The sequence below is a fragment of the Chelonoidis abingdonii genome, chromosome 3 (assembly GCF_003597395.2).
Source record: "Chelonoidis abingdonii isolate Lonesome George chromosome 3, CheloAbing_2.0, whole genome shotgun sequence".
Taxonomy (NCBI): domain Eukaryota; kingdom Metazoa; phylum Chordata; order Testudines; family Testudinidae; genus Chelonoidis; species Chelonoidis abingdonii.
Window position 1 is genome coordinate 210,183,859 of NC_133771.1, and position 25,784 is coordinate 210,209,642.

The window sequence follows — 25,784 nt, forward strand, 5'->3', positions numbered from 1 at the left end:
TAACTGGATTTAAAAACAAAAAAAAGCAACTTTCAAAGTTTCTAGAGGATATAATCGCACAATCATTATTCTATAGCTTTTAAGAGCTAAGAGTTCTGAATGTAAGAACAACTTACTACCAGTAGGCTAATTTGACTTCATTCTGCACTTGGCTTCAGTCCAATTTACAAACCTTCAGCAAGAAGCCAAATATTTGGCTGAGCTTCCAATGCAACAAGAACCCAGTCTCTGTATCCTCTTCCCATCTTCTACAAAGTTACTTGCAAACTATTACACCAAGTAGGAGCTGCGATTAATGCCTTGCTTGCCAACTGCAAATCATGCTTTTGCCCTTTTTAATGGAGAATTTAAAATGAATTTAAGAAGCAAGAAAACCCAGTTTATCTTTGTGAATGAACCATTTGCTCTTACAGATGGGACTTTGCAGAATGAAATGTCAGAGCTCTATTTATTATCTGAAATCAGTTCAACATTTGGCAGGAATATTCTTTTTTAAAAAAAAAAAAAAAAAAGAGCCTGGAAAGAAAGACAAAACTACTTCCAGAGTCAGCAAAACCAGCAGTTGGAAGTAGATAGAGCCTACAGATAACAATAGTTTGCTGTACTTAGGGTAAAGTTTGAAGATTAGTTCTCTATAGCATTCCACATAAAATGAGCTCTCATTTGAGGTAAGAAAAAAGTAATTGTATTCCCAACTGTTAGACAAGGGCCAGAAGAAATAAAATTGTTCTTTTTTTAGCATATCACCACACACAAGAAATAAATATTTTATTATTTAATATTTGGCCAGGATAAGGATTTAAATGAGAGGACTAGTAAAAGAAGAATGACAAACATTCAACTGTTCTGTAGGTCTAAGAAGAGTTCAGCCTTTTTTCCTAAAGATTTCTATTGGCCCTGCTTGTATTCACTCTGCAAATGAGTTGGGAATAGCAGGATTTTAGATCAGCAATGTCTGGTTCTTATCCAAATGTTCCACCTAAAGAGGATGCCAGTTCTCATGGATTGGACAGCCCACCCTGCAGCATTCCTGAGAATTGTACAATATAATAATCTTGAAAGTCAGCAGAGTGGATTATCCACTTTTTTCTGGACTTGAACTTGTGACCTTAACAGTAGCACAGCAGAAAGCAAATGTGCTATGCACTTTGCCATAGTAACCTTCCATGTATTCTTTTCAATTTAAATACACACAATTAAAACAGCTACAATTTTGGAAAATTATGTACAAACCCTATATTTTTCTTTTGATTACATATAAATACAAATTAGCTATTCTTCTAAAAAGTGGTTATAATAGTAAATAAATACAAAATAAGATTCTGACCATTATACTTCATGTGCTGGGATTAAACCCATATAAAAATGTACAACTAAAATACATTTAAAATCTTTAAAGGAATAATTCTCTGATTAAAATATTTGTTTTCCCCAAACTTTTTGTGGACATAAATATAATTTTCAAAATAGTTGTATTTTTTCTTTCCATTTCATTACATAAATAAAGTCTTCATTGGGAAATATTAAAGTGTCAGCTTTTTTTGTATTTGTCTAATATATTTAGCGGCACCCACAACCCTCCACAACCATATCTTGATAGTTCTTTAATACAACTTTTTCATTCTCATCAAGGTAGAGCATTGAAATAGCACTCAGTTCCGTCGGAACACAGCAAGCCTTAGGGATTTTGGAATTCACGGAATTGACCAAAGTCTGAACAATGGCGTGGTTTGTGGTGTTTAGGTGATCTGCCAATGGAAAAGGGCATTCCCCATGGCAGTAAAAGGCACCATATCCTGGTGGGGCAACAATCCAGTCATTCCACCCTACATCATTGAAGTCCACATACAAAGGATGTCTTTTGCAACTGGATTTGTGGCGTTTGCGCTGTTTGTGTTTCGCTTGGCGTTTCTCTCTTTTATGGAGAGGGTGTCCCTTGCCATCATGGCCGAAAGTTACTAACAACGGCCGGAGCTGAGACCAGCTATCTTCATCCTGATGCAAAGATCTGCTAATCCTAACGTGCCTCTTGGAAACACTGCTCTCATTGTCCAAGTGAACCACCTCTACTATAAACCCATGATTAGGCTGTCTATGTGCAATCCACCTCATTACAGCTGGTGTTACATCAAAGCTTTCCCATTTACTTGCATTCTGATGCACCAACCTGGTGTCCAAAAGTCTTGCGGCAGGGTCCTTAGAAGTGGCTGTGGCTGGCTTTATAATTTCATAAATATTAATACGGTGATGGTAGCTGCTATTGTTCTCAAAGGTTTCCTGCACCTGCTCCCGAAAAATCTGAAGTTCAGCCGAGGTGAGAAACTCCTCATTAGGGATGGAAGTTAAATTGAAGAAGAAACGCCGTGTTGTTTTGCCACTTGCTTCTGGGAGCTCTTCCCAAGCTTCTAAGTTCAAAGAGGGAAAACAAAAACACAATCAGTAACAGACAAGCAATGAAAACATGAATTACTCTTCTGCTGGAAACTTTAAATAGTACATGTGAAATTTGAAACTTTTGCAAAAAATACAAACAAACCTGTTTCCCTTGTCTGTTTATTTATGCAAGCATGTATAGCATGAAGTTAAGAATACTTCATTCATTGTCAAGCCTTTTGATCCAATTCTGGTAGACCATGCATTCCAAGTGGTTATAACAACATGTAAGAAATGTAAAGCATTACTTTGGAATTCAAGGACATTAGCAAGAAAACTTTAGCAGTGGAGGTCTAATCAGAATAATTAAAACTGATTGAGGATTTAAGGTAATTTTGAAAAAACAAGAAGTGCAATAAATATGGCTTTTATGTCAATCCCTCAAACTCCATTCCAAAAATAAAATTCTACTATTTAGATTTACAAATCTTAATATACAGATTTTGGGTCCTAATTGGAGACCAGGAACCTCACATCTGTGATGGTATTTCATGAAGCACACCCTACTATTTTCCTCTAAATATCCATAAAAGGTGGTATTTGTATGGATTTTTTTCTGCTGACACTCTAGGGTGGTACTCCGACAATGAAACGGAGTTCATTCTAAACAATACAAATGAGAAATGGTTTCCTAAAATTTATCCTGTTCTCCCCCACCACTAAATAATAAACATTTTGGGATACTGGGGGGGGTGGGAATGGATGTCTTAATTAAAAAAGTATGCATGTGGCTCAGACCACATTTGTAGCCCTATAAATTATAAACAAGAGTGTTAACAAATAAGTCTTTCCAAAAGTGTTTTTAACTTTGATAAATATGCTAGAAGATCATTCATTCATCTTATTAGCTGAAATCATTACTCGGGTGAGTAATTCTTACTCAAGTGATTAATCCCATTGATTTTAATTTCAATTTCTTGTATGAGTAAGCATTATTCATACACATTTCTGGATTCAGCCCAAATTATATAAATACATACAGCTGTATTGTATTTGTCTACCTCAAAACATGGACTCATGTTTTCTCTCATCAGTCAACAGGATTTCCAGGTAGCTAGAACTGAACAATGGTTTTAAGGCAAGTGCTGAGACTTTTAATTTGTTGCATGATTACTTAATCTGCAGATTTTACTGACCTATATAGCTATAAAATGTGCTATTACTTTCCAACTTTTGTAGAATTCTCTTCCCCCCCCCCCCCATGTATAGTTTTACATTCAGAAATGTTTTAGCATGAATGAACCATACACTGGATTTTCCCCCATTCATTATAAAGAATTTACTTTCACACACCAGCACAAACCACAGTGCAAGGTTAGATTTCACAATTAATCTCCTTCCTTATTATAAGGCTTCCCATCAGACAGTATAACCACTGATCTTAGGCCACTTCCTTTGTATACCAAGTTAATTAAATCCTAATAAAATTTCTTTCATCACAGCTCCATGTTATAACATGTGGAGTCTGTATTTTCATTAACTTTAAGTGAGACTATAGCATACTACCACTGAAGACGAATAGCTAGAAGTTATTTACAAGTTCTGGAAACTTTTTTTGGCGCACAGAGCAGATGGACAACATGCAAGCCACTCACTCTACAAGTCTACCTGTGTCAGATTAGATACCCCAGTTCAGCTATGTTATGTGAATTTGTCAGTCCATGGACATACAACTGGTAAGCCAGTTACTACGAAACAGACAAATTTAAAAAGAAAGAAACTCATCCAGGAAATCAAGATCACCATCTCTGTCTGCATTTAGCAAGCATCAAAGATAGGAGTGTTAGACAGCTGAATATAACAGCTAAATGTAACTAGTTTTTGGAACTGACATGTAAGGCTCCAGTTATACAGTACTGATCTAGTTAATTAGATTCAAACTCACAGAACTTGGAAAGCTTTCAGATAGATTTGTGCACATTTTTAACAAAGCTGAGAGATGACAGGTACTAAACGTTTGTTGAACAATTTTACTTTACTATATTTCTTTTAACCACAGACACTCCAGTTCTTGTGAGTACCCATTTTACCTTCTTTAAAAATGCAGTCAGCATCTTAATGAAGAGATGACCATGTTATCTGAAGGCTCAGGTGCACATGAAGTCCAATGACCAGCTGTGGCAATGCTTTTATCAACCTGAAGGCTTACCTTAGATCTACACTAAATCTATCCTAGATTCAAACAGGAGACAAGAAAGTCATTGTGCAAACAATACAATTGATTGTTGCATTGATCTCTTCTCGGGATTAGAAACCTTCCAAAAAAACTAACCCAGATCAACTCTAAATCGAGGAGACTTTTCTGGTATCTAGCTTTTATCTTTTAAGGCTATTTGTGGAAATTCTTAATTTGAACCCAAGCTGTAAAAATAAAACAAAAACATCACATGGGATGAAGGAGGCAAGTGGGAGACAAGAGAGGAGACTTTCAGAATAAATGCCTCAGAACATTACATTGAAAGACTGCTTTGATGAGGGCTTTTTAAAAGAAAGGAAACCTGACTATGCCTTTCTTGTGAGTTTAACAAAAGCTTATTAGCAGCCAAAACTTATTCACTATTTGGAAAGATTCCCGCCCCCCATACACACACCTTTTTTTTCCTGGGGGGGAGGGGGGGTTCCAATGCTGATGGCACACACACACACAAACACACAAGACCTGCTCACACTCATTCACAGACACAATACTCTTGACAACAGAACACATGCTTTAGTGACCTCCTACCAAACCTCCCCCCCCCCAGATCACACACACACTCCCCCAAACCAAACCCCGTCTCCTCCCACCCCTCCTCGCTCCTGCGAGGGAAGGAAGAGGCTCCCAAGAACCGCTAGGGGGGAGCTCCGGGGGGGTGGGCACACAGCTAAGGGGGAGATCCCGGGGGGTGGGCAGCGCAGGGAGAGACACACACACCCACCCCGGCCCGTACCTTCGTGGTGGAAGCTCCTGACCGTGTTGGCGCGGCTGGCGGCTCTCTCCAGCGGGGAGCCCGGGGCGGAGTGGCCCAGCTGCTGGCCCGCCTGCAGGCGGTACAGGTCCAGCATGTAGGGCGGGATGACGGCGTTCTTGCTGGGGCTCGGCCTCCGCTTCAGCCCGAACATGTTGAGCAGGCGCAGCTCGAACTCGCTCAGCAGCTCCTGCGGGGCTGCGCGGCCGGAGTCGCTGAACCGCCGCCGGCCCACCTCCGGGATGAGCCCGGCCGAGCCGCCCAGCAGCACCTGGTACAGCAGCAGCGCTAGCAGGGAGCGGATGGCGGCCACCATGGTCAACCTGCGCGGATAGGAGGAGGGAACAGGGGGGCAAGTCAGGCGGGCCGGCTCGGGGCCCCCACTCCGGTTCCCGATCCAGAGCTGCCTTCCCTAGGAGTGGGGGAGGGCAGGGACCCCCCACCCACGGGCCTGCCCATCACCTATTGCTCCCCCTGCAGAGGGAGGCCGAAGGCCATGGCTAGCGGCCCCGGGAACGGATCTGAGCTCAGACTGCCCTGTCCACACCGGCTCACGTCCTGCTCTCGGTTACACCTGGAGCAGCTCCATCGCCTCCCGAAGTGATTCCTGATTCCAGCCCTGATCCTCCCCCGTCATGGACCGGGCCCTTGCACAGCAGCATCTGGCCCACAGCAGAGCTGAGCCTAGTCGGTGTCGAGATACAGGGCACCCCTGTGCAGGTGGCAGCTATGCGACCACACAGCGGTCGTCTGTGGGCAGGAACCGGCCTGGCCATCTCCATATCTAGATGGAATCATACTAGGGCCATGGCCAGCTGTTTCCGGAGGTGTTCGTTTGGTGGTTGCGGGGTGCTACAGAAAGATGGGGGTGCAAAACAAGGAAGATAAGGGGCGGGCGAGGGCAAGGGCTGAGCCAGCCCGGACCTGGATGGCCAGCCTAGCGGCACCACTAGAAAAAGCCCCCCCACATCATCAGTAGAGTGCGAACAGCCACCACAAAGTAGCTTCCAGGCGGGCTGCACTGCGGAGGAGTGGAGGGAAGGCTACACGTGTGGACTGCAGTGTGTTGATTCGCCGTGGGGAGAAAGGGGAAGTAGCGGCGTCCGGACGCGGCGCGTCCGGTCGGAGCCAGGCGGGACAGGTGTGCAAAAGCCAGAGGGCTCGCGGGGCCAGCCCAGGCGTCGGGCCGTTGCCTGCCACCCCAGCCCAGGCGCCCTCCGCCGCGCTTACCTTTAGGAGCCTGCCGATCGCCTAAGCAGCAGCAGCAGCGGCGCACCGGGGCACGTCCATTGAAACGGGCTCCACATAGAAAGGGTCTGGCCCGGGAAGAGCGAGGGGGGTTCCCAGCCGGGCAGGGGGTTTGTATCCGTTGCAAGCACCTCCCCAGTGGCGTGCGGGGTTTGCGAGGAGGGACCCCCGTGGGTAGGGAAGGGAGGTGAGATTCCCAGCAGAAAGAGCGGGGGAGGGAAGTTATTTTCTCAGGGCAAGTTTCAGCAGCCCTTGGGGGGAAACTCCCAGAGGGAGAGGGAAATCGTCCTGCTACGTCCTTAGCCAAAGCCACCGGCTTCCCGCTCCTGGGAGACGCTGGGCGGCTGCTGGGCTTCTCGCCCTCTTCCTTGGGGCGCTCTAACGCCTCTGCTGCAGCCCATCGCTCCTCCTGGAAGTCATCTCTGGGCAGAGGGCTCCCGCCGCTCCGCGATGGCCCGGGCGCTACCTGCGAGCAGCAGCAGCAGGGGGGTCGTGTCTGCAGGAGGGACTCCGGTGCGTTCCTGCGGCATCCCTGGCTGTCACTCCGCCGCTGCGCCCCTGACAGCGGCCGGGCAGGACACAGAAGCGCCCCGAAGCGCAGTCCGCCCCCGAAACATACTTGGAGCCAGCGAGTTGAGGAGGAGGCGGCGGCGGCAGAGGGCAAGTCTCAGCCAGGGACGGGGCTCTCCCTTTGCAAAGCAGCGATCCACAAGCGTTGTGGCTTCCTCCGGGCGTGTGTAGAGAGAGCTACATGCAATACAGTTAGCAGCCTCCTTGGAAGCAAAATGCCCTTAGCATCAGCAGCGAGACGAGTCCAGCAGCAGCAAGATGAAGTTTCACTTTTTTTTCCCCTTTGCAAGTCGCCTGGCAGGAGGAAGCAGCCGCAGCAGCGCTAGGGGGACCCCCTCTCTTCGCACACGCTCCTCCCGCGGCGCACTGGGGTGTGTGTGGGGGGGTGCCCAGGCCCTTCCCTTCGCTTGCAAATTGATTGAGGTGGTTGGATGCCTCCTTGGCTTTTTGTGGCGCTGCTGATGTCACGACCCCGGGGGCTTGAGGCTCCTCGCCAATCACAAGGCGGGGAGCGAGCGGTTGCCGCGCCGCGCTCGCTGCTTTTAAAGGGGACGCCGCCTCCTCGGGCCAGTGCCAGCTCCTCTTTGCAATCACCCCGAAGGGGAGCGCGGCCAGGCACCTCGCTCATTCACCTCTTCCCTCCCCGCTCCGGGTGGGGAAGGAGGAGAAGGCTGGGCGGGGAGGGGGGGGAGCGAGGACGAGGCTCGGCTGCCAGCTCCCACCCGCAAGCGCTTTATTTTAAAACTTCTGGGAGGAAGCGGGGGGATTTTCAGTAGTCACGCGACACAACAGCCCTGGCCCTTCAGCCTGCAGCATTATGTCCCTCTAGGTGCTTTATTTCGGAGGAGAGCGATTTAAATTTAAAAAAATTACTCCAATAACCTGGTTGCTAAAGTTAAACCAAGATCAAGGATCCGGACATTTCTTCTTTTTTTAGGGGATTTACCTTCCCTGCATTGAAAGTAAAATCTTGATTATTGTCTCTCCCTCCCTCCACCCCCTTTTTTCTCTCCCATCAATACGTTCCCCCCGCCCTCGTCGCGGTTTGGTTGCTGCAGACACCATTGTCGGTTAATGCAGCAAGTAACTAAATAAATGCATCGCATGGTGCCATGCCCGCCTGTATCCGATCTAGTCACACCGATGAGAGACAACGAACGTGCAGCGTGATTTTTGCAAATAAGGCGCCTCCCATGGGAAGCGGATAATTCTGCTCCAATGGGAGTCGGATCAGGCTGTCACCCGGTAGCTGTTAGTTTCGCGTCAAATTTAATAAGCCTAGTCCTAGGGATCTCCCGTGCCACAAGATCTCGCCCTGTAGGGAATACTTCCTTCTCCTGGGAATCGGGATCAATCCATGCACTGGCTAAAACGCCCAGCAGAGCACAACCTTGGAGTTAGGGAATGACAATTGCATTAGCTGGAGCCTGCGCGCCTGCAAGTGGAAACGCAGAGCAAAATCAGAGATGTATATTGAACAATGATCCTTTCATTACACGTTCCCTCTGTACGAGAAGAGTGAAATAAGTCTCGGGCTCTGCTTATACAAATCGGATTCGTTTCGTGTAGTGGGATTTAGGTGTTTGCTGACTTCTAAGGTGTGAAGGTCAAATAAGGTTTTGGGAGAATGGGAGTGTTTTGAAATAAACTAGGCCTTTAGAAAAAGTAAAAATAATCCAGGAACGCCAGCTTTCCAGTGGGTGAACACAAAGCATTCCCAGTTAATGACATAAACAACAGACCCTAGGCCCTCAGTTGGCATAAATGGCCTCGCCCCCTGGCTGTGGATGTGGTTCAAAGAGTTCAAGGTCTTAGAAAGAGCATCAGAATGGTTAATCTAAAGGTACTGTGTCTAATGCATCTACATAGACTCTGTCTAATGTTAAAATGGCTAAAACAATATAGTAGCCCTGGTCAAATCTAAAGCAAACCTCAGCCATTGTTTGAACTTTGCACAGATAACAGAAAACTCATTTCTCACTTTTTTAAACCTGTTTAGATTGCAGTGGATGAGTTTGGCTCTTGGAGAGGAAAACTAACTGCTGCTTTCATGCCAGCAGGAAAAACTAGGTTGAGTTCTCATAAGCACCCCTGAAATGAAGGAGGTTCATATCTCTTGCCTGTAGACTCTCCCAGGGGTATGACCTTTCATATTCAAAAGATTTCAGAGGGATGACTCCACAGCCAAGAATATGGGTTTTTTCAGTAGGTATCAAGTTCATTGTGCTACTTTCTTGTAGTGGGAGCACCTTCAGAAATGTTCCCCTGGACTCAGATCAGTTCCTTTTCCCAGAGGCACCTTGACTTCTTCATTCCTTCAGAGAACGCTGGCTGAAATGTACCCATCTTACAGGCCAACCTTGGCTGCCTCTATGACACTGTGTCTCCAGGCTTGACCAGAGGTACGAGACTCAGAGTGACATACCCCCTCTTTGTTAAACTCTAGCATCTAGTTTGATAAGTAGTGGCAGAAGGGAAGCGGAGCTCCCTTCTAAAACGTTTGCCACTCACACCTTGCGTGTCACACAGCCCATAAGTCGCATGGGGAGCTGGAAATCATGTGCTGCCCCGATTGAAAGAAAAGCATCAGATTCTCAAGAAAGCTCCTTTTATCCTTTGGGAAGCATCATTTTAAATGCATTTGACTTTCTAGGTTCAGCCCCTTAGATCTTGGGAGTTCAGGGCTGCTTTGCTGAGAGCCCTGAATGTTTTTAAGATATGCCTGCCCTCCAGTGGTGGAAATGTGTCAGAACTCTCTGGATGTGCAACTCCCCATTAGAAAACCTTTTTGGATTGGCTTTACCACTGAGCCGCTCTCTGGGTCCTACTCGGTCTATAGACTGAGCGGCCTGATTGCCCATTTCCACAACTAGTCCCCATCCATCCTAGAGCTGGTGCTGGAGCCTGTGATGCTGCAGAACCCCTGTGTGAGAGTAGACAAGTCTTTAGGCTCCTAACTTCTGGGACTTAATCTCTTTGTGACGTGGTTCCCTGTAGAATAGGGTTACTAATACTTCCTTTTCCCCACCCTTTGTCCTACTTGGATCATGAGCTCTTCTTACCACAGACTGTCCCTTATTATGTGTATATACAGTGCCTAGCACAATGGGGTCCTGGTCAAAGTTGATGCCTGTAAGTACTAATGCAATAGAAATGACAATACAAAGGATCAGCTGTCCAGATCCTACCATAGGCTCCCACTTGAACTGCCCGGAATCCCTTGCCCTGTTGCTCCTCTTCCTCGGAGCACCGCCCAGGAGGGGCGGGGGAGAGGCCTTGCAAAATACTCACGGGATTTGACAGATCAAATCAATGTGTGGAGAATTTAAAGCATTAGGAGACAATTCCATGGTCATTTCCACCATTCTGAGTGGTCCATTTTGCACAGTTCAGGGCTTGTCTATATAGGAAAGTTACACCCCTATAAGCTAAGGTGTGAATTTAGATGGCTCTAGTTACACTGGTATCATTCCCCATGGAGACACTCTTACTCTGGTAAAAGAGCAGCCTTTTTTGGTTTAGTTTTTGTTGCTTTGGAAAGGCTTTAAGCCAACCCCGAGAAAGCCACTTTTATTCCAGAGCAAGAGTGTCCAAGTGAGGAGTTATACCAGTATAACTATAGCACTTTAACTATACTGAGCTAATGATGTAACTGATAAACATTTCCTGTGCAGAATACAAGTCCTGAGACTTGCCAAGCTCTGATTTCTACCATGCTTCCTCTTCATTGCACGGGCAGGAGAGGTGGCCCAGGCTGAAATTCAAGCCCGAGTGAGGGTGCTAGCTTAGGAACTTTTCCTTCAGCATTCCATCCCAGATCATGTTTAATTTTATGACTTCCTGGAGCTCTTTAGCATGAATATAAGGTGCATGCAGTGTGACTTCAGGGCACTCCAATTATGTAAATCAGCACTAAAATAACAATAGCAATGTAGTTTACACATCTCTGACATTAAATGAGCACTTTAGCGTCTAATTGCCATTCCAGTTCAATCTGCAGTGGGCCACACCAGGAAAAAGTCATTTCTTGCCTTAGCACTTAGTCCCTGCACCTGGAGCAAGGGTGGGACTGAATGCCCAGCTTCACTTTATCTACATATGGTTGCTGTATTAGGATGATGAGCCATAGCAGGGAGAAATGTGTCTACAGTTGTTCCAAAGGCCTGGATAAACTCTGACCTGATTTAACATGTCAAGAGGTTCCTATAGGTTTGCTGCCTATTTCTGATTTTAAATATAAATAGGCCCATGGATCCTTCTGATGTTAAAGCCATAAAAGCCTTGGACTTAATGGAGTAATAGGAGAGATGTTTCCCTTCCCATCCTTTGTCACTTGTCTGTTCAGAATGTAAAGCCCAGATCCTCAAAGGTATTGATTTCAGTGAGGTACCTAAATACCTTTGGGCATCTGGCCCAAAGCTCTTGGGGGCAGGGACTCTCTCCTACTAGTTGTTTGTTCAAGTGCCTAGCTGTGGAAAGGAGGTTCATTATACCCTCCCCACTAACTGCTCCCACATGAAATCTAGCCCTGAATGCCTAGTCCTCCTCTTCCTTCAAAAGACTTCTACACTGGAAGTGGGAATCTGAACTAGGGTGACCAGACAGCAAATGTGAAAAATCGGGACAGGGGGTGGGGGGTAATAGAAGCCTATATAAGAAAAAGACCCCAAAATCAGGACTGTCACTATAAAATCAGGACATCTGGTCACCCTAATCTGAACAGCCTGGCATATCAGAACTGAAGCAGAGATACCTGAATCAGGTCAGATTTCTCATATGAAACAGGTAAGGCATACAGGACAGTGCCTATTTTCCTGCCCCGTAGCAGATCCTCCTCTGAGCAATGGTAAAAGGGCAGCTAACTGTTTAATAGATGTAAGATGTTCTAGTCTGTGTGCACTACCTTTTGAGGGTGTTAATGAGAGATTCAGAAATGCACTGATTTGAAGCTCGTGAAGAATTTGTCCACAAAGGTGCCTGTATCCCTGCAGCTTACTTTATCAAAGGAGGACTCAGCTAGCCAAGTTCTGGCTATATCCTTCAGTCCCAAATAGAGCTGTGTGCAGTGCATTGGGTCTACAATCCTTTCCACTTCATGCCTCATCAACATAACCATTAGCCAGGTTTGACTTGCAGGGACACCTGTACAACCTAACCGTCCTCAAATTATGCCTTCACAGTTGCCAGTGGAGAGAAAGAGTTGCACAGGTGTAAGTGAGGCCAGCATTTGGCCTGCCGAATCCTTATCCTGGTGATGATGCACAAGCCAGAAAGAAGACATCTGGATTTTAAGTTCCCAGACTGAGTTGTCACAACCATGCTCCCCCAAATCCATCCGTTTAAAAACTGGGGGGAGGGAATCTATGCTAAAATATGGAAAATATAAGTAATATCACATAAGGGAGGGGGCTGTTTCAGAAAACGATTGAAAGGTGTTAGTGCTAGTCCTGTTTTGGCTTCATAATTAGTCAAGACCGTCCTGAACTCTCTCTCTAAACTGTGCTTCCTGTTTGCATTGATGTGCATTACATGTGTGGACATTTCCTACAATCTCACTTAATAGGAGCCTAAACGTTATGTTTGCTCTTGATGGTTTGGTTTTTTAAGGTCTACCGGTTGTATGTTCTGGCCCATCTTTCTTCCGTTCCCTTAAAGAAAGAGGCTGGATTCCCACTCAGGAGGCTACTTACGAGATGAGTTGTTTTCAACGACAGTCATTCCATTTAATTCTTTTCCACCTAGGATGATGTTTGGCATCTCTTCAAAGTTGTTGCTTTCTTTAATAGCATCTCTCAATGCCATTAATCAAATCTTGACCTCCTTTCCATCATAGCTGTAAGGAAATCAGAATTGTACTAAGAAACGCAGACACAGTGTTTTGTACATTTCCACAATGTCTACATTGCTAGGGACAGAGAACAGAACAGCGACATTACTATCACATGAACTTTTTTCTCTCTCTCTCTTTTCACTGCAAAACTTACAAGTGTCAAAGAGCAAAATGACATGTAAAATTGTATTTAGTGTTTTTATAAGCAATAGTAGTTTAATTTACGTATCCTGGGGTGGAATGGAGATTTCAAGGTCATTTATCGTCAAAAGTTTTTCCTTGTAGGTATTGCCTGAGACCAGCAAATGACCTTGAAATCACCAATCCGTTTACATTTGCAGCATTTATTGAGGCTGTGGGTTCAAGAAGAGCCCCTTTGTATGCTTAGTGAGGCTACAGGTGGAATGCAGAGCAGTGACTTCCATCCAATTCATCAAAGCATTTAAATGTGCTTAAATCCATCCCTGTTCATTAAGGCAGTTAAATCAGTGGGACTTTAGCACATGCCTAAAATTAGGGACATGCTTAAGTGTTTCCCTGAGAAGGGATGGATCACTGTATTGGGGCCCCAGGAGCCAGGAAAGGAGAAGACAGGTAGCAGGTTTAAAACAAATAAAAGGAAGTATTTCTTCACACAACACACAGTCAACCTGTGGAACTCCTTGCCACAGGATGTGAAGGCCAAGGCCATAACAGGGTTCAAAAAAGAACTAAATAAATTCATGGAGGATAGGTCCATCAATAGCTATTAGCCAGGATGGGCAGGAATGGTGTCCCTAGACTCTGTTTGCCAAAAGCTGTGAATGAGCGACAGGGGATAGATCACTTGATGATTACCTGTTCTGTTCATTCCCTCTGGGGCACCTGGTACTAGCCACTGTCAGAAGATAGGATACTAGGCTAGATGGACCTTTGGTCTGACCCACTAGGGCCATTCTTATGTTCTTATGTTCTAAGACAGGCCCCAGCCATTGTGGAACTGCAGTCAATACACAGGTAAATGGGTGAAATGTATGAGTTTCCAATATACAGAAGGTCAGACTAGATGATCTAATGGTTCCTTCTGGTTTTAAACTCTATGAATGACTCCACAGTGGGCCACCTCCTCAGCTGGTGTAAATCGGCATAGCTTCATTGTAGTAGCTGAGGATTTGAACCAATAAGCCATCACAGGCAATACTGTAATTTTGCATTGTGAGGTTTGTTCTGCAGTGTTGCATCTCTGTACTGGTTGTTGTGATTATGCAAAATTAAAAAGTATGTATCACCATAAATTAATTGGAGTGTGATATCCTGCTGTTGTGACTGGGTGTGACTCCATTCAGTGTTCTTTGTCTTTTCCATATTGATATCTCTGCTTTTTATGTTGTTTTTAATTGATCATTTCAACAAGGAAATATCGAAAAGGAGCCCATGCTGCACACAAGAACAAATCTGTAACTAGAGTTGGCCTTGTGTATGGGGCAAACAAACCTTTCAGATGAAAATGACTTTGTTAGATAAACTGATTCGGTGATTGTGTAGTCCTGCAAAATGGCAACGTGAATGATGTAGAATGTAACATGGGAACTGAGAAATTCATTGGTGTAAAACTCCAAACCTTGCTGTCTTCTGTCCTAATCTTATGTTTCCAAGAATACTCACACATATGGCTTTGAAATTTGTCTTCTGCAACCATTTGTGCCAGTAAAATTCAACTGCACAAGTGTTTCCGGAAAGCAAACACAAATTGATTTAACAATTGGAATGAACATTCGCAGCATTACCCTCAACTCTGAGATTCATTCAGCTCCAGATCACACTGAAGGCCATGTTTGTTTCATGGATTTATTACTTCACTGTCTCCAGAGCCATATGTTGCTCTCAGTCCAAGAGAAGTACCATTAATATCAATTGACTTTCATCTGCAAAGGATCTAGAATATGGTGATCAGTTCACGTTTGTGCAGTATTAATGTTAAGAGACATATTAAAGGTCTGTGATTATCATTCATAGTGCTGCTCAGGAAACAAAACAAAACTCTCTCTCACACACACACCCCAAAAAGGCCAGTAGGGGAATGGGGAAACAAACATTTTCACATCATTTGCCACCCTCCCCAATATTTTCCTCCTGAAATTTCAAAATTTTAAATTTCAACAAAATTTTTGAAATTTGCAAAAAAAAAAAGTGAGTTTCCAGCTCTTGTATATATATTTGTACAGCCCCTAGCACTATGGAGCCATGACCTGGCTGATTTTTAGACATAACAATGTGTTAAATAAATAATGAATATCATTTATTGTTGGAGACAATATGGATCATTGGATAGCGCACTGGTTTGGAGATCGGCGTTCTACTCCCAGCTGCACGAGTGGCCTGTTGAAAGACATGGGGCAAATCGCTACCCTTCTCAGTTCTTTGGTTTCCCCAGCTGTAAAATGAGGATAATCATACTGACCTCTTTCATAAACTGGTTTGAGCTCTACTGATAAAAAGTAGTATACCAGAGGTAGGCATTATTTGGGGCCAATTCCTTGCTTTATCCCAATACTATTCAGCTTTATCCTCTGATCATTTAAGTCAATGGCAAAACTTCCACTGACTTCAATGGTGTAAAATCGCACATTTGAACAATACTGCTATGGAGAGGTAATGGATTCAAACAGGAAGGTCAAGAACAAGCAGGGTTTTTCAATTATATAAATCTTAATGGTTAAAAAATTAGGTGTGGGCATTATCCTACATAAAAGATATGGCTGCGTCACAGCTATGCCACTTCAGTAGCTTATAACTTCGTCACTGCAGAGATATTGACGTCCAATAAAATGGAGGCTAATATGGAGCTATGCATATTGCCTTAAGAGCTGCGTATTTGAGCAGTGAAACTGGATAGCGTTTTGCAATTAAAATAAAATAAAGGCAAGTATGACGTTCAGTTTAAGCAGATTGTCTCTATGAAGGCTTTATTGTAGCTGCAGATTTAGAGCATATGAAAAGGTTTTCTGTGCTCAGTGTCAGATGAAAAGCATTGCATCATCAGGCATTCTTGTTCTCTAACACTTATTTGCCAATATTCCCTTGATAATGAACACTTGCGATTTTATTTTCTGGTCTAGAGTCATGTTTTCTCAGCTCATTATCATTCAAGGTTTTTAAAATATCCTATTAGAACAGAAATATCGTCTTAGACTTAGAGCTTGACAGGACTGCAGAAAAAAAGAATACAGTTTTGTGGCTGCTGTATGGTATGTACTTTGCACAAGCACTCATGCAGGACATTTGTTTTATGTTGGAAGTAAAGCTGTTTTCAGGTTTGGTTTTGATCACTTCGTTTCAATTACTCACCTTGGTCCCAGCTCTACCTAGTTTTCAGAGAAGCTTTAGCTATGATTTGTCTTCGTTCATACATAGTCTATCATCTTGAATGTTGCTCTTAATGTAGCTTTTGGTGGATGTTTTTTTTTTACACCCACTGTAAGATGAGAACAGGATGGCGGTGTTCAAAATAGTCTAAGTGATTTAGGAGCACGGGTCCCATCACTAAGTTCCTCTGGGGCTTTTGAAAGTTCCACCTACAGCATATTGGGGAGCATTGTTATAATACAGAGACCAGACATTAGTAGCAATATCCTGCCCTGCTCTCTCAACTTATAGTGGCTTTCTATCTATCTACAGTACTTATATGGCCTCCATTACTCTAATAGCTCAGCATCTAACAATCTTTCTAGGTATTTACCCTCACACTACTCCTGTGAAGTAGGGCAGTGTTATTATGCTTATTGGACACAGATAGGCTAAGGGTGCATCCACACTCAAAACCCTAAAGCAGCACAGCTGCAGCTGTAGTGTAGACACTTACTACAGCACCGGAAGGGTTCTTCCCTCACTGTAGTAAATCCACCTAAGAGGCAGCTGGTAGGTTGAGAGACAAATTCCACTGGCATCTAATGCTACAAAGTAGGTTGTCTTAACTACATCGCAGAGGGAAGGTGTGAAATTTTTGAGCGATGTAGTTAAGCCAAGCTAATTTGTGGTGTAGACTATCCCTAAGGAACGGATCCACAAAGGGAGTTAGACATTTCAACCCCTAACTTTTAGGCACCCTTCTGCCCAGTGAAATTAACTCAAGGTTAGGTGATCAGATTCCCTTTACTATGCAGGAGGAGTTTGGCACCTAAGGATGGGATTCACAGGGGCCAGCAACCTCAGTAGGGAGCCCCTAAGCTAGCCAAGGAGAGGTCCTACCACTGAAATGTAGTTAGGCATCTGTCTCCAATCAGTTTTCTCAGTCGTGAGCCCTCTCTTGGACTTAGGTGACTAAGCCAGGTCAGCCAGAGGCCCAGTGGTTAGGGCCCTCACCTGGAATGTGAGAGACTCATTTTCAAATCCCTGCTCTGTCTGGTTTGCAGCAGAGATTTGAACTTTGGTCTCTCCTGTTCCACATCAGAGCCCCAATCCCCAGGCTCTTGGCTATCATGGAATAAGTCTCTCAATATCTCCTGGTGAAGCTGTTCCACTTTGTATAAATAAAACATTCCTCAGCAGAGACTTGAACTGAGGTCTCCTACCCAAGGGCGCTAACCACTGAGCTATCCAGTCAGTCTCACTCAGGAATATGTAGTTCATACAGAGAAAAAACAGCTTCAGCAGGAGAGACTGAGATCCCACTCCAGAATAGCCAATAGCTCCAAGGTGAGGGCACTCCTGGGATGTAGGAGATCCAAGTGTAAGCCCTTGCTGTGAACCAAGTGGAGTGGTGGGGATCTGAAAGCAGGTTTCTCACTCCCAGATGCGGGTCCTGGCTATTAGGTATGCTGGAGTTGGCACACCCCCTGACTCCCATCCTGGTCAGCCCTGGTTGTCTTTTGTGGAAGGCCTAAGAACATCTACCAGACCAAGACCCTCAAGTGAGACAGGCAGGGGGATGCTCAGCTGAAGAATCCTGCCAGGATTTAGGCATAAGCATCAGCAGCAGGACTTGGGTGGTTTTGCACATACCCAACACCAGAAACATAGGGGCTCTCAACCTTTCCAAACTACATGTTCTTCTTTCAGGAGTCTGATTTGTCTTGAATATCTTAAGTTTCACATCACTTAAAAACTACTTGCTTACAAAATCAGGACATAAAAATACAAACATGTCACAGCACATCGTTAGTGAAAAAATGCTGACTTTCTCCTTTTTACCATATAATTATAAAGTAAATCAATTGGAATATAAATATGGTACTTACATTTCAGTGTATAGTACATAGAGCAGAATAAACAAGTCATTGTCTGTATGAACTTTTAGTTTGTACTGACTTCGTTAGTGCTTTTTCTGTAGCCTGTTGCAAAACTAGGCAGCTATCTAGATGAGTTGATGTACCCCCTGGAAGATCTCTGCATGCCCCCAGGGGTATACGTACCTGTGGTTGAGAACCACTGACATATGGGACTTTCCTAGTAGAAACCTAGGTACCCACAGAGCAAGGCAGCAGCTGAGCAGAGGGTTTGAGACTCTGAATAGCACATAAGTGTTGGATTTAAGCAATTAAAGTCCCTTTGTAGATTTCGCCCTAACTGACTTGCCTAAAGTCACACAGGAAGCCTGTGCCGCTAACCCCTGGAACATCCTTCCTCTGCCACCTGCTTTGTCAACTCACGTCACATTAAAAAAACTAAAAAAACTAATAGTTAACCAGGCTCTCATAAGTGATAGTCTTAGAGGCCCCGCTGCTGAAATCAGATCAGCATGCAATCTTGGGCCTGGGCCGAGCCCTGTTGACTACAGTAGGGACTGGAACAGGGCAAGGCCATGCAGATCCAGTTACAGGAGTGGGATCTTACAGCGTCTGCTCTTTGGAGTAGGGAGTATATCTTGGTATGGTGCCTAGCATGATGGGGCCCTGATCTTGACTGGGCTTCCCAAGTGCTCCTCCCCTGGAAATAGAATAGAAACAAGTGAAATCAGACAAGGATAACATGGCGCCCATTGCTGTAGTGTTGAAGCCCATCATGATCTTGTAATGTTTATCCTCACAACTCCCCTGGGATGTAGGGAAGTGCTATTATCCCATGTCACAGATGTGGAACTGAGGCACAGAGAGACAAAGCCAGTGGGAGTTAGGCACCTAAATAAATACCTTTGAAGATCTGGGCTTATGTAGCTCACCCCTGGTCACACAGGAAGACTGTGCAGGGCAGGGAACTGAACACTGTCCTCTCAAATACTAGGCTAACACCCTAACCCATGGATTATCCCTGCTGCATAAGAACTCAGTGAAGTAGTAGAGTCCAGTAGATAGGGCACTGATCTGGGACTCAGGGGACCTGGAGCGTATTCCTGACACTAGGCCGTTGGGTAATCCCAGGCAAATCACTTCACCTTTCTGGGCCTTGTTTACCCTACTACCATGTGTCTGCCTTGATTTAGTTTGCAAGCTCTTTAGATCAGAGACTGTCCTCTGTGTTAGTCAAGTGTTTAGCACACTACCATTCTGAGTATGGCTGGGCCTTCAGCCATGATGAATACAAACAGCTTACATTAAATCACTGCAATTTCAGAACATAGATCAGAAGTTTGTTTTTACTCAACCTGATTGTGGCTAATTGCATAGAAGCCAACAGAAGATAATGCAGCCCATGGGTGAGATGGTCCACAGGAGACTCAGGCAACTCCAACTAACAGTGTTTGCCTTTCTCCCTTCCCACCCCTGCCCCCAAAAAAGCCACCCAAAGTTTGTATTTGTACAGAACTGAAGAAATGAGAGCTGTAAAATAAAGCCCTGCAAAGCATCCTCTCCAAAAAACCCCACCCTACCCTAAACAATCTGTATCAAACAGGAGAAAGCATCCACAGTTACGCCACAAAAGGGAGCGTATGTTGAACCATTTGTTCCCATTGTAACAGGTATTCAGCCCTTTTGTCATGCTGAATAGGAGCAAGTGGTAACACATTTAAGATCAAAGGGACCTAAAGATGCAAATGGGCCCTATTGGAAAATCCCAGTAGGTGCCTTGCGGCATCTTTAGGTGCCTAAATACCTCTGAAAGTCTGGCCCTAATCCTTAGGGGGGTGGCTGATGACTGTTCCTATTGTATCCTTCCAGGTCCAACAGGAATATGAGCATCTCACATTAGAGGACGAATCTGGGTCTAGCACGTACCATGCTCACTGCCGGTGGAAGCTCATTTAGTATAAATGGGCTCCACCACAGCTATCTGACCAGTGTTGCAACAGACACCATTCAGGATGTCTACACAGCAGATTCTTTACCACTACAGCAGTCAGTCAAGCCTGAGTGTATCCGTCCACATCTTCATGCCAGGGTACTCTGAAAGAATCCAGACAGTTATCCTACACACAGTCTCCTAGTGCGCTGCTGGCCTAAAGGATTGTGGGAGATTTTCAAGCAGGTCCTCCTGGCTGTTCTTGAACATTGAGAGCTGCTTGGTGGCTCTGTGTCCTGCATCCTCTGGCTGTCCCATTTCTATGCATGATCACTTGGAAGGTGAGCATGCAGAAATGCTCCTGAAAGATGAGGCAATATAAGAAGAAGCCATATCCAGGTTCAAGTCTTTACTGTGCTTGGTTCAGCTTGGCCAGGTAGGACTCCAGACCAAATCCAGTCCTGCCCCTTGGGAGAACACTGCTGTGGTACTTGAGAGTGACAATATGTGTCTGACTGGGCCTGTGTTTGATTTGCTCTGCATGGGTCTTGCCCCATATTGGAGCTGCAGTCTAATACATTCAAGCACCACCAGGACATCCTTGGGGGCTGTGGAGGGATGTTGAAGCAGCAAGTCTTTGTCAGCTAAATCAGAGGTGTTGCTGCTAAATCTCAATCACAGCAGCAAATATGCATGACTGTTCTCCCCTCTGCATTTCTCGCCTCCATCCTTCCTCAGCATCCTTCTGCTTTTCCTGTCTTCCCTCCATCTTTCCTCAGCAATTGGAAGACTGCAATCTGCCATCCTTCAAGTCCAATACTTCAGGTACCTCTTCCTGACTTCTCTCTCTTCTTTCAGCAACTGTTCAGAGCAGTCAGCTGCCAGGGTTTTCATTTTCCTGGAATTAGTTTGCCAAAGACTGCGCTAAAATTAGCAACCAGGCTGTCACTGGACTCTTCCTCTTGTGGTGAAGACTGTAGATCCAAGGGCATAAGAAGAGGGAGATGTGACACATTCATAAAAGGGATTGTAACTTTCCAAAGTTCAGTAGCATCACCCAGTTAGTAGGTGGGCGTTGGTATCTGTTGGCTGTGCAAGGGAGCATTTATGTCCCAGTCCCTCCTCTGGTAAAATATAAAAACCCCAGAAAATTAAACGCAAATGGCTGTGGAATTTTAGGGTTGCAGTGTCAGTAAATATAAAAATTGCATCTCCTACAACAACTTTAACCAGCCTATGTTGCATGGAAGGATAGAAACTTTACCTGCATTTCTTCTTAAATGTGGATTTGGGCAGATTACAGTATTTAACCACTTGAGGTTCTACTCCTGCAATAGAATGATTTGTCCATTTAATTTGACACATTTACTCATTTCAATACATGCTGCAAATAGTCCTAAAGTCAGGCATGTCCTTGAGTTTTTTCAGGAATCAGGATCTTAAGACATTATTCAGCATAAAACATACAGGAAGTGCAGTGCTTTTCGGTTAACATTCCTGTTGGGGCCTTAAACTTTGCATTTTCTAATTTGAATGGTGCAATTAGAATAGCATTACTATGGGGGTGCTTGATTTTTGCCTTTTGTTTTGTTTTGTTTTGAGTCATATTTATATACAATATATATTTTTACCCACGTACACTCACTACACACTCACATGTGGTGGGTGGGTATGACACACATTGAATAAATGCCTTTACTCAGCCATGGGATAAACTCATTTTAAATAAATCAAAACACTCAATAAACAAACAAGCTGTGGAACCATGGAATAAATTCCATTTATTTTGCATCTTTGACCTTCTCACCTCCCCTCTGCTCCCTGATCTGTCTCCGTGGGGACTAACATTCCAAACCTCTGAGCAGATTTCCAACAGTCACTTTTTAAAACAAAAACAAAACAGCTCACCAAATATTATTCTTCACCCTCCCCTCCGCCCCCCCCCCATACCCCAAAGATGTCAGGAATCTGAATCAGGTAAGACCATGGATTACTGGTCTGATACCCAACAATTGCTAGTCAAATTCATCTTATGCAAGCAAGCCATCCGGAATACAATCCACAGATCCTGATCCTGCAAACTCTTACTCACATGCTTACCGTTGCTGACAAGGGCAGTCCCATAGAAGGCATAACTGTTAAGCTCATGTGTAAGTGTTTGGAGAATCAAGGGCACAGTCTTTATATTAGTGGAAAGGTGAAATTCCACATTGCCCAGTGAAATGCAATGTTCATTGCTACAGCTGCTGGGGAATTTTTTTTCCCCCTGAAGACAGTAAAAAATAGCGACTCAAATAAAGACTCTGTTCTGGTGGGGGTCTTTTTTGTCTTGTCATTTTTGCTGAAAGTTTTCTATGACATTGTTCATGTTTTTTGTCTTAACCCCTTAGTGACTGGGGCAGGATGGGGTTTATACACCCCATCACAATGTGGTAGTAGGAAGGTTTCATTCTCACTAGGTCAGGATGAACTGTATCACTCTCAGTAATGCAGCCATCCTAAATGAATGCCAGTAAAACTATCTACGTTAGTACATGGTACCACACACAATCATGCTCCAGAAACACACAGACATGCATGCAGTTTAGTTCTCAGTGGAAAACTGCAAAGTACAAAATTCCTCTGCACCAGATGGTGGTGAAGATTTCTCGGTAAAATGTATATCCCACTTTTAACAAGCCTGTAAATTACAGCAGTGAAATTCACTCCTGGGCAAAGGGCCAGCGCAACTCAAATGCACCATGTATGGTTCATCAAAGCCCTCAAACTATGACTTAAGTTGTACGTAGGCCTTGTGTTGTCCACTGCATGGGTAGGAATTTCACCCACAGCACACCCCACACACATTGTGGTCAACCTTTGAAGTGGCACAGAGTGTGCATGAGAACAGGCCAGCGACAAAAAGTTGTTGCTTGACTTAATGTCCCCATAGCAAGAACAAAATGCAAAAGCTGAAAGGTTTATTTAAGTGTCCAGACCTATGGCATATGCGGGAACTTGTACTAGTGTATTAAGCTGTCCAGCCCATCCACCCTGCCGGTAAGTTGTGCATACAAACTCCCCCAGTAGTAACTCAAACAGTTGCAGAAAATACCATTCTGTGTTTTCAATCCCAACCACATAGGTTTCAGTTACTGAAATATTTAGATTTGGGGCCTGATCCAAAGTCCATTGATGCCAAGGAAAGACCTTTCAGCTTTTCTAAAGAATCCTTTGAATGTAGAGGTTGCTGGATTGTCAGGTAAAAACTGTCTTTAATGTCAGCAGTAAATTAGCAAAGAGAATATCCCAGTTGTGTTAGGAGATGTAAATAGATTTTGATGCCCCTCAAGACTGCCAGCTAGTACTTTGCAACAATCTCCTAATCGGCCCTGCTAGTGACAAAGGAATTTTTAATATTTCTATTTTTAAGCAAACAACGGGGTAATAGCAAGAAAGGATCAATAACCCATTAGAATCAGGCAGCTTTATGGTGCAGTATAGGTTATAGGCCAGGCAACTTGCCGTCAGTCAAGGCCAGCTGGCAAATAGTGGCATGTGTTATATATACAAAAAACACATTTTTAAATGGCTTGGAGCCATTAAAATGCTCTTTTACCCAACTTAAACAGCTGGAAGCATCATGGTCCAGAACTCCAACAACTATAGATGCTTTAATCAGTGCATTTCATCTTCAGGTTGTTTCCTTGCAGCTGATTATGATCTTTTAGGGATAATTAAAAATGTTCCAAAGGCCCAATAAAAAAGCTGAATAGTTGCACAAAAATCAGAGGGCAAAATCTGGGAGAACACCAGGTTGGGGAGAAGTGTTTAAAGGGCTTTTCAAAAAGCAATGGATTTAAGGCTGAAGACGTATCCTAAGGGCTCAGTCCTATGTCCCCCCATCCCCAAATAGTTGGGCCTTATTTACCCAGCACAGGAAAAATCTCAAGCATGATGGAAAAAAAATCAGATCGGGGTGTGAATGTTCCATTCCCGAACGACATAAATTATACCAGCATAAGTGCTAGTGTGCATGGTGCTGTCGGTGGGAAAAGCTGTCCTGCCAACATAACTTGTGCCACTCGCGGGGGTGGTTTTTTGATGCTAATGGAAGAGCTCTCTCCCATTGGCACAGTGCATCTTCACCACATACCCTAAGATTCTGGGACCGACATGGCTACAACAACACTGCATACAATAGAGGGCCTGAAGGTTGCATGGGTCACAGTTGGTTTTCGATAGTGGAATATTCAGAAGCACCCAACATTGACCCAACTCTGCTTCCACTGCTGTCAATGGTAGTTTTACCATTGAATTGAATAGAGGCAGAACAAACCCCATCCGTGCTGGAAAGTGAGCTAGCAGCTTTAACTCTGGACCTGCTACCATGGCTCTGTCTTACATTCAAACTACCTCATTCACTGCAGTGGAAGCTGTGGAGCACTCAGCACTTTTGAAAATCTGACTAGTTATATTCAGGCACTTAAATAAGGATTTGGTATTTGGAAAATACCTACGTACCAGCAACTGAAAGATGTAGACACCTAGTGGAATTTTTAAAAAAAACATCCAAGTGAGTTAGGTGCCCAACTTCCCTTGACTAAGAAGGTTAGACATCTACTTTTTTAGATGCCTAAATATCTTTGTAAATCCGGCCCTCAGAGGCTAACTTTAGGCAGCCATTTTTGAAAATTCTGGCTTCCATCTTTCAGAGCAGGGCACAATGTCCATAGGTGTCAAAGCTCCAGATGCTGGTGTGATTTTCAGAATGCTGGTGCTCTGGGCACTGGGGCTAGTGAGGGGAGTAAGCACTCTAACAGGTAATAGTTCTGCTCACTTTACATATGCCACAAAGTTTAGATTTGGATTTCCTAGTCCCACAAAGAGAATGGTTTTCAGATCCAGGGCTTTGGCTTCGGCAGTGCTCTAGTGCAGAAAAGTCATGGCTTGATCCTTCCCTCCTTTGTGTCTGACACATTGTTTATAACATTGCTAGTTCATTTGACCAGAAATCCAGGGTCAACTGCTTTCGAGTGCCCTGTCACACCACTCCCGCAGCCACCGTTCAGAAGTTCTTGGAGAAATTCGAGGCACTCCATACCTCTCAGCATTAACTATCCTCATCGTGCTGTTACTGCCTAGGAGTCCCACACCTATTGGGCCTTTCCATCCTTTCTGCAGTAAATTACTCAGGGCTCTTTCTGGGCTCCATTTTAAAGGGCCAATCCCGCTCCTATCGAAGCCAATGGCAAAAGTCCCTTAGGAGCTCTAGTTAGGAACACTGCAACTTCCTACATACCCGTGAGATTTACAGATTAAGTGGCCCTTTCACTATTAAGCAACCTTCCTTCGGCTCCAGTTTCTTGGCTAACCTCTTTCTGCTACTCAGCATTAGGTCTGATAAGGTTAGATTATTTTAACACATGAATAACTGTTCCCTTATAGTTCCATTGCATTCAAGGGGAAAAAAACTTCCATTGACTTCAGTAGAGCCAGGATTTTAACCTTTATCCCTTGGTCAGACTAGTCTTTTAATCATAATTCCCTGGCTATTTGATGTAGCAGCTTCCAAAATCCCTGTGTTTACCTCCTCCCCTGAGGGTGTTGTCTGGCTTCCCTTTCTTAAGCCTCACCTGGGG

General features: G+C 44.4%; 1 protein-coding gene across 1 annotated transcript; it reads right to left on the reverse strand.

Annotated features, from left to right (window-relative positions):
* Positions 1 to 500: 500 nt before the first annotated feature.
* On the reverse strand, positions 501 to 7,759 carry BMP2 (bone morphogenetic protein 2). Its single transcript, XM_032779084.2, has 3 exons — positions 6,612 to 7,759; positions 5,364 to 5,704; positions 501 to 2,405 (listed from the first exon to the last, which is right to left on the reverse strand). Exons 2-3 carry the CDS (start codon positions 5,695 to 5,697, stop codon positions 1,561 to 1,563), a joined length of 1,179 nt encoding a protein of 392 aa, XP_032634975.1. The 5' UTR covers positions 5,698 to 5,704; positions 6,612 to 7,759; the 3' UTR covers positions 501 to 1,560.
* Between the last annotated feature and the right edge of the window lie 18,025 nt (positions 7,760 to 25,784).

Excerpts from the sequence above, each read along its gene's own strand:
- BMP2 (XM_032779084.2), bottom strand. The coding sequence starts at position 5,697 with ATGGTGGCCGCCATCCGCTCCCTGCTAGCGCTGCTGCTGTACCAGGTG. Across the intron at positions 2,406-5,363 it reads CAGGAGCTTCCACCACGAAG|AAGCTTGGGAAGAGCTCCCA; the intron begins GTACGGGCCGGG and ends CTTTGAACTTAG.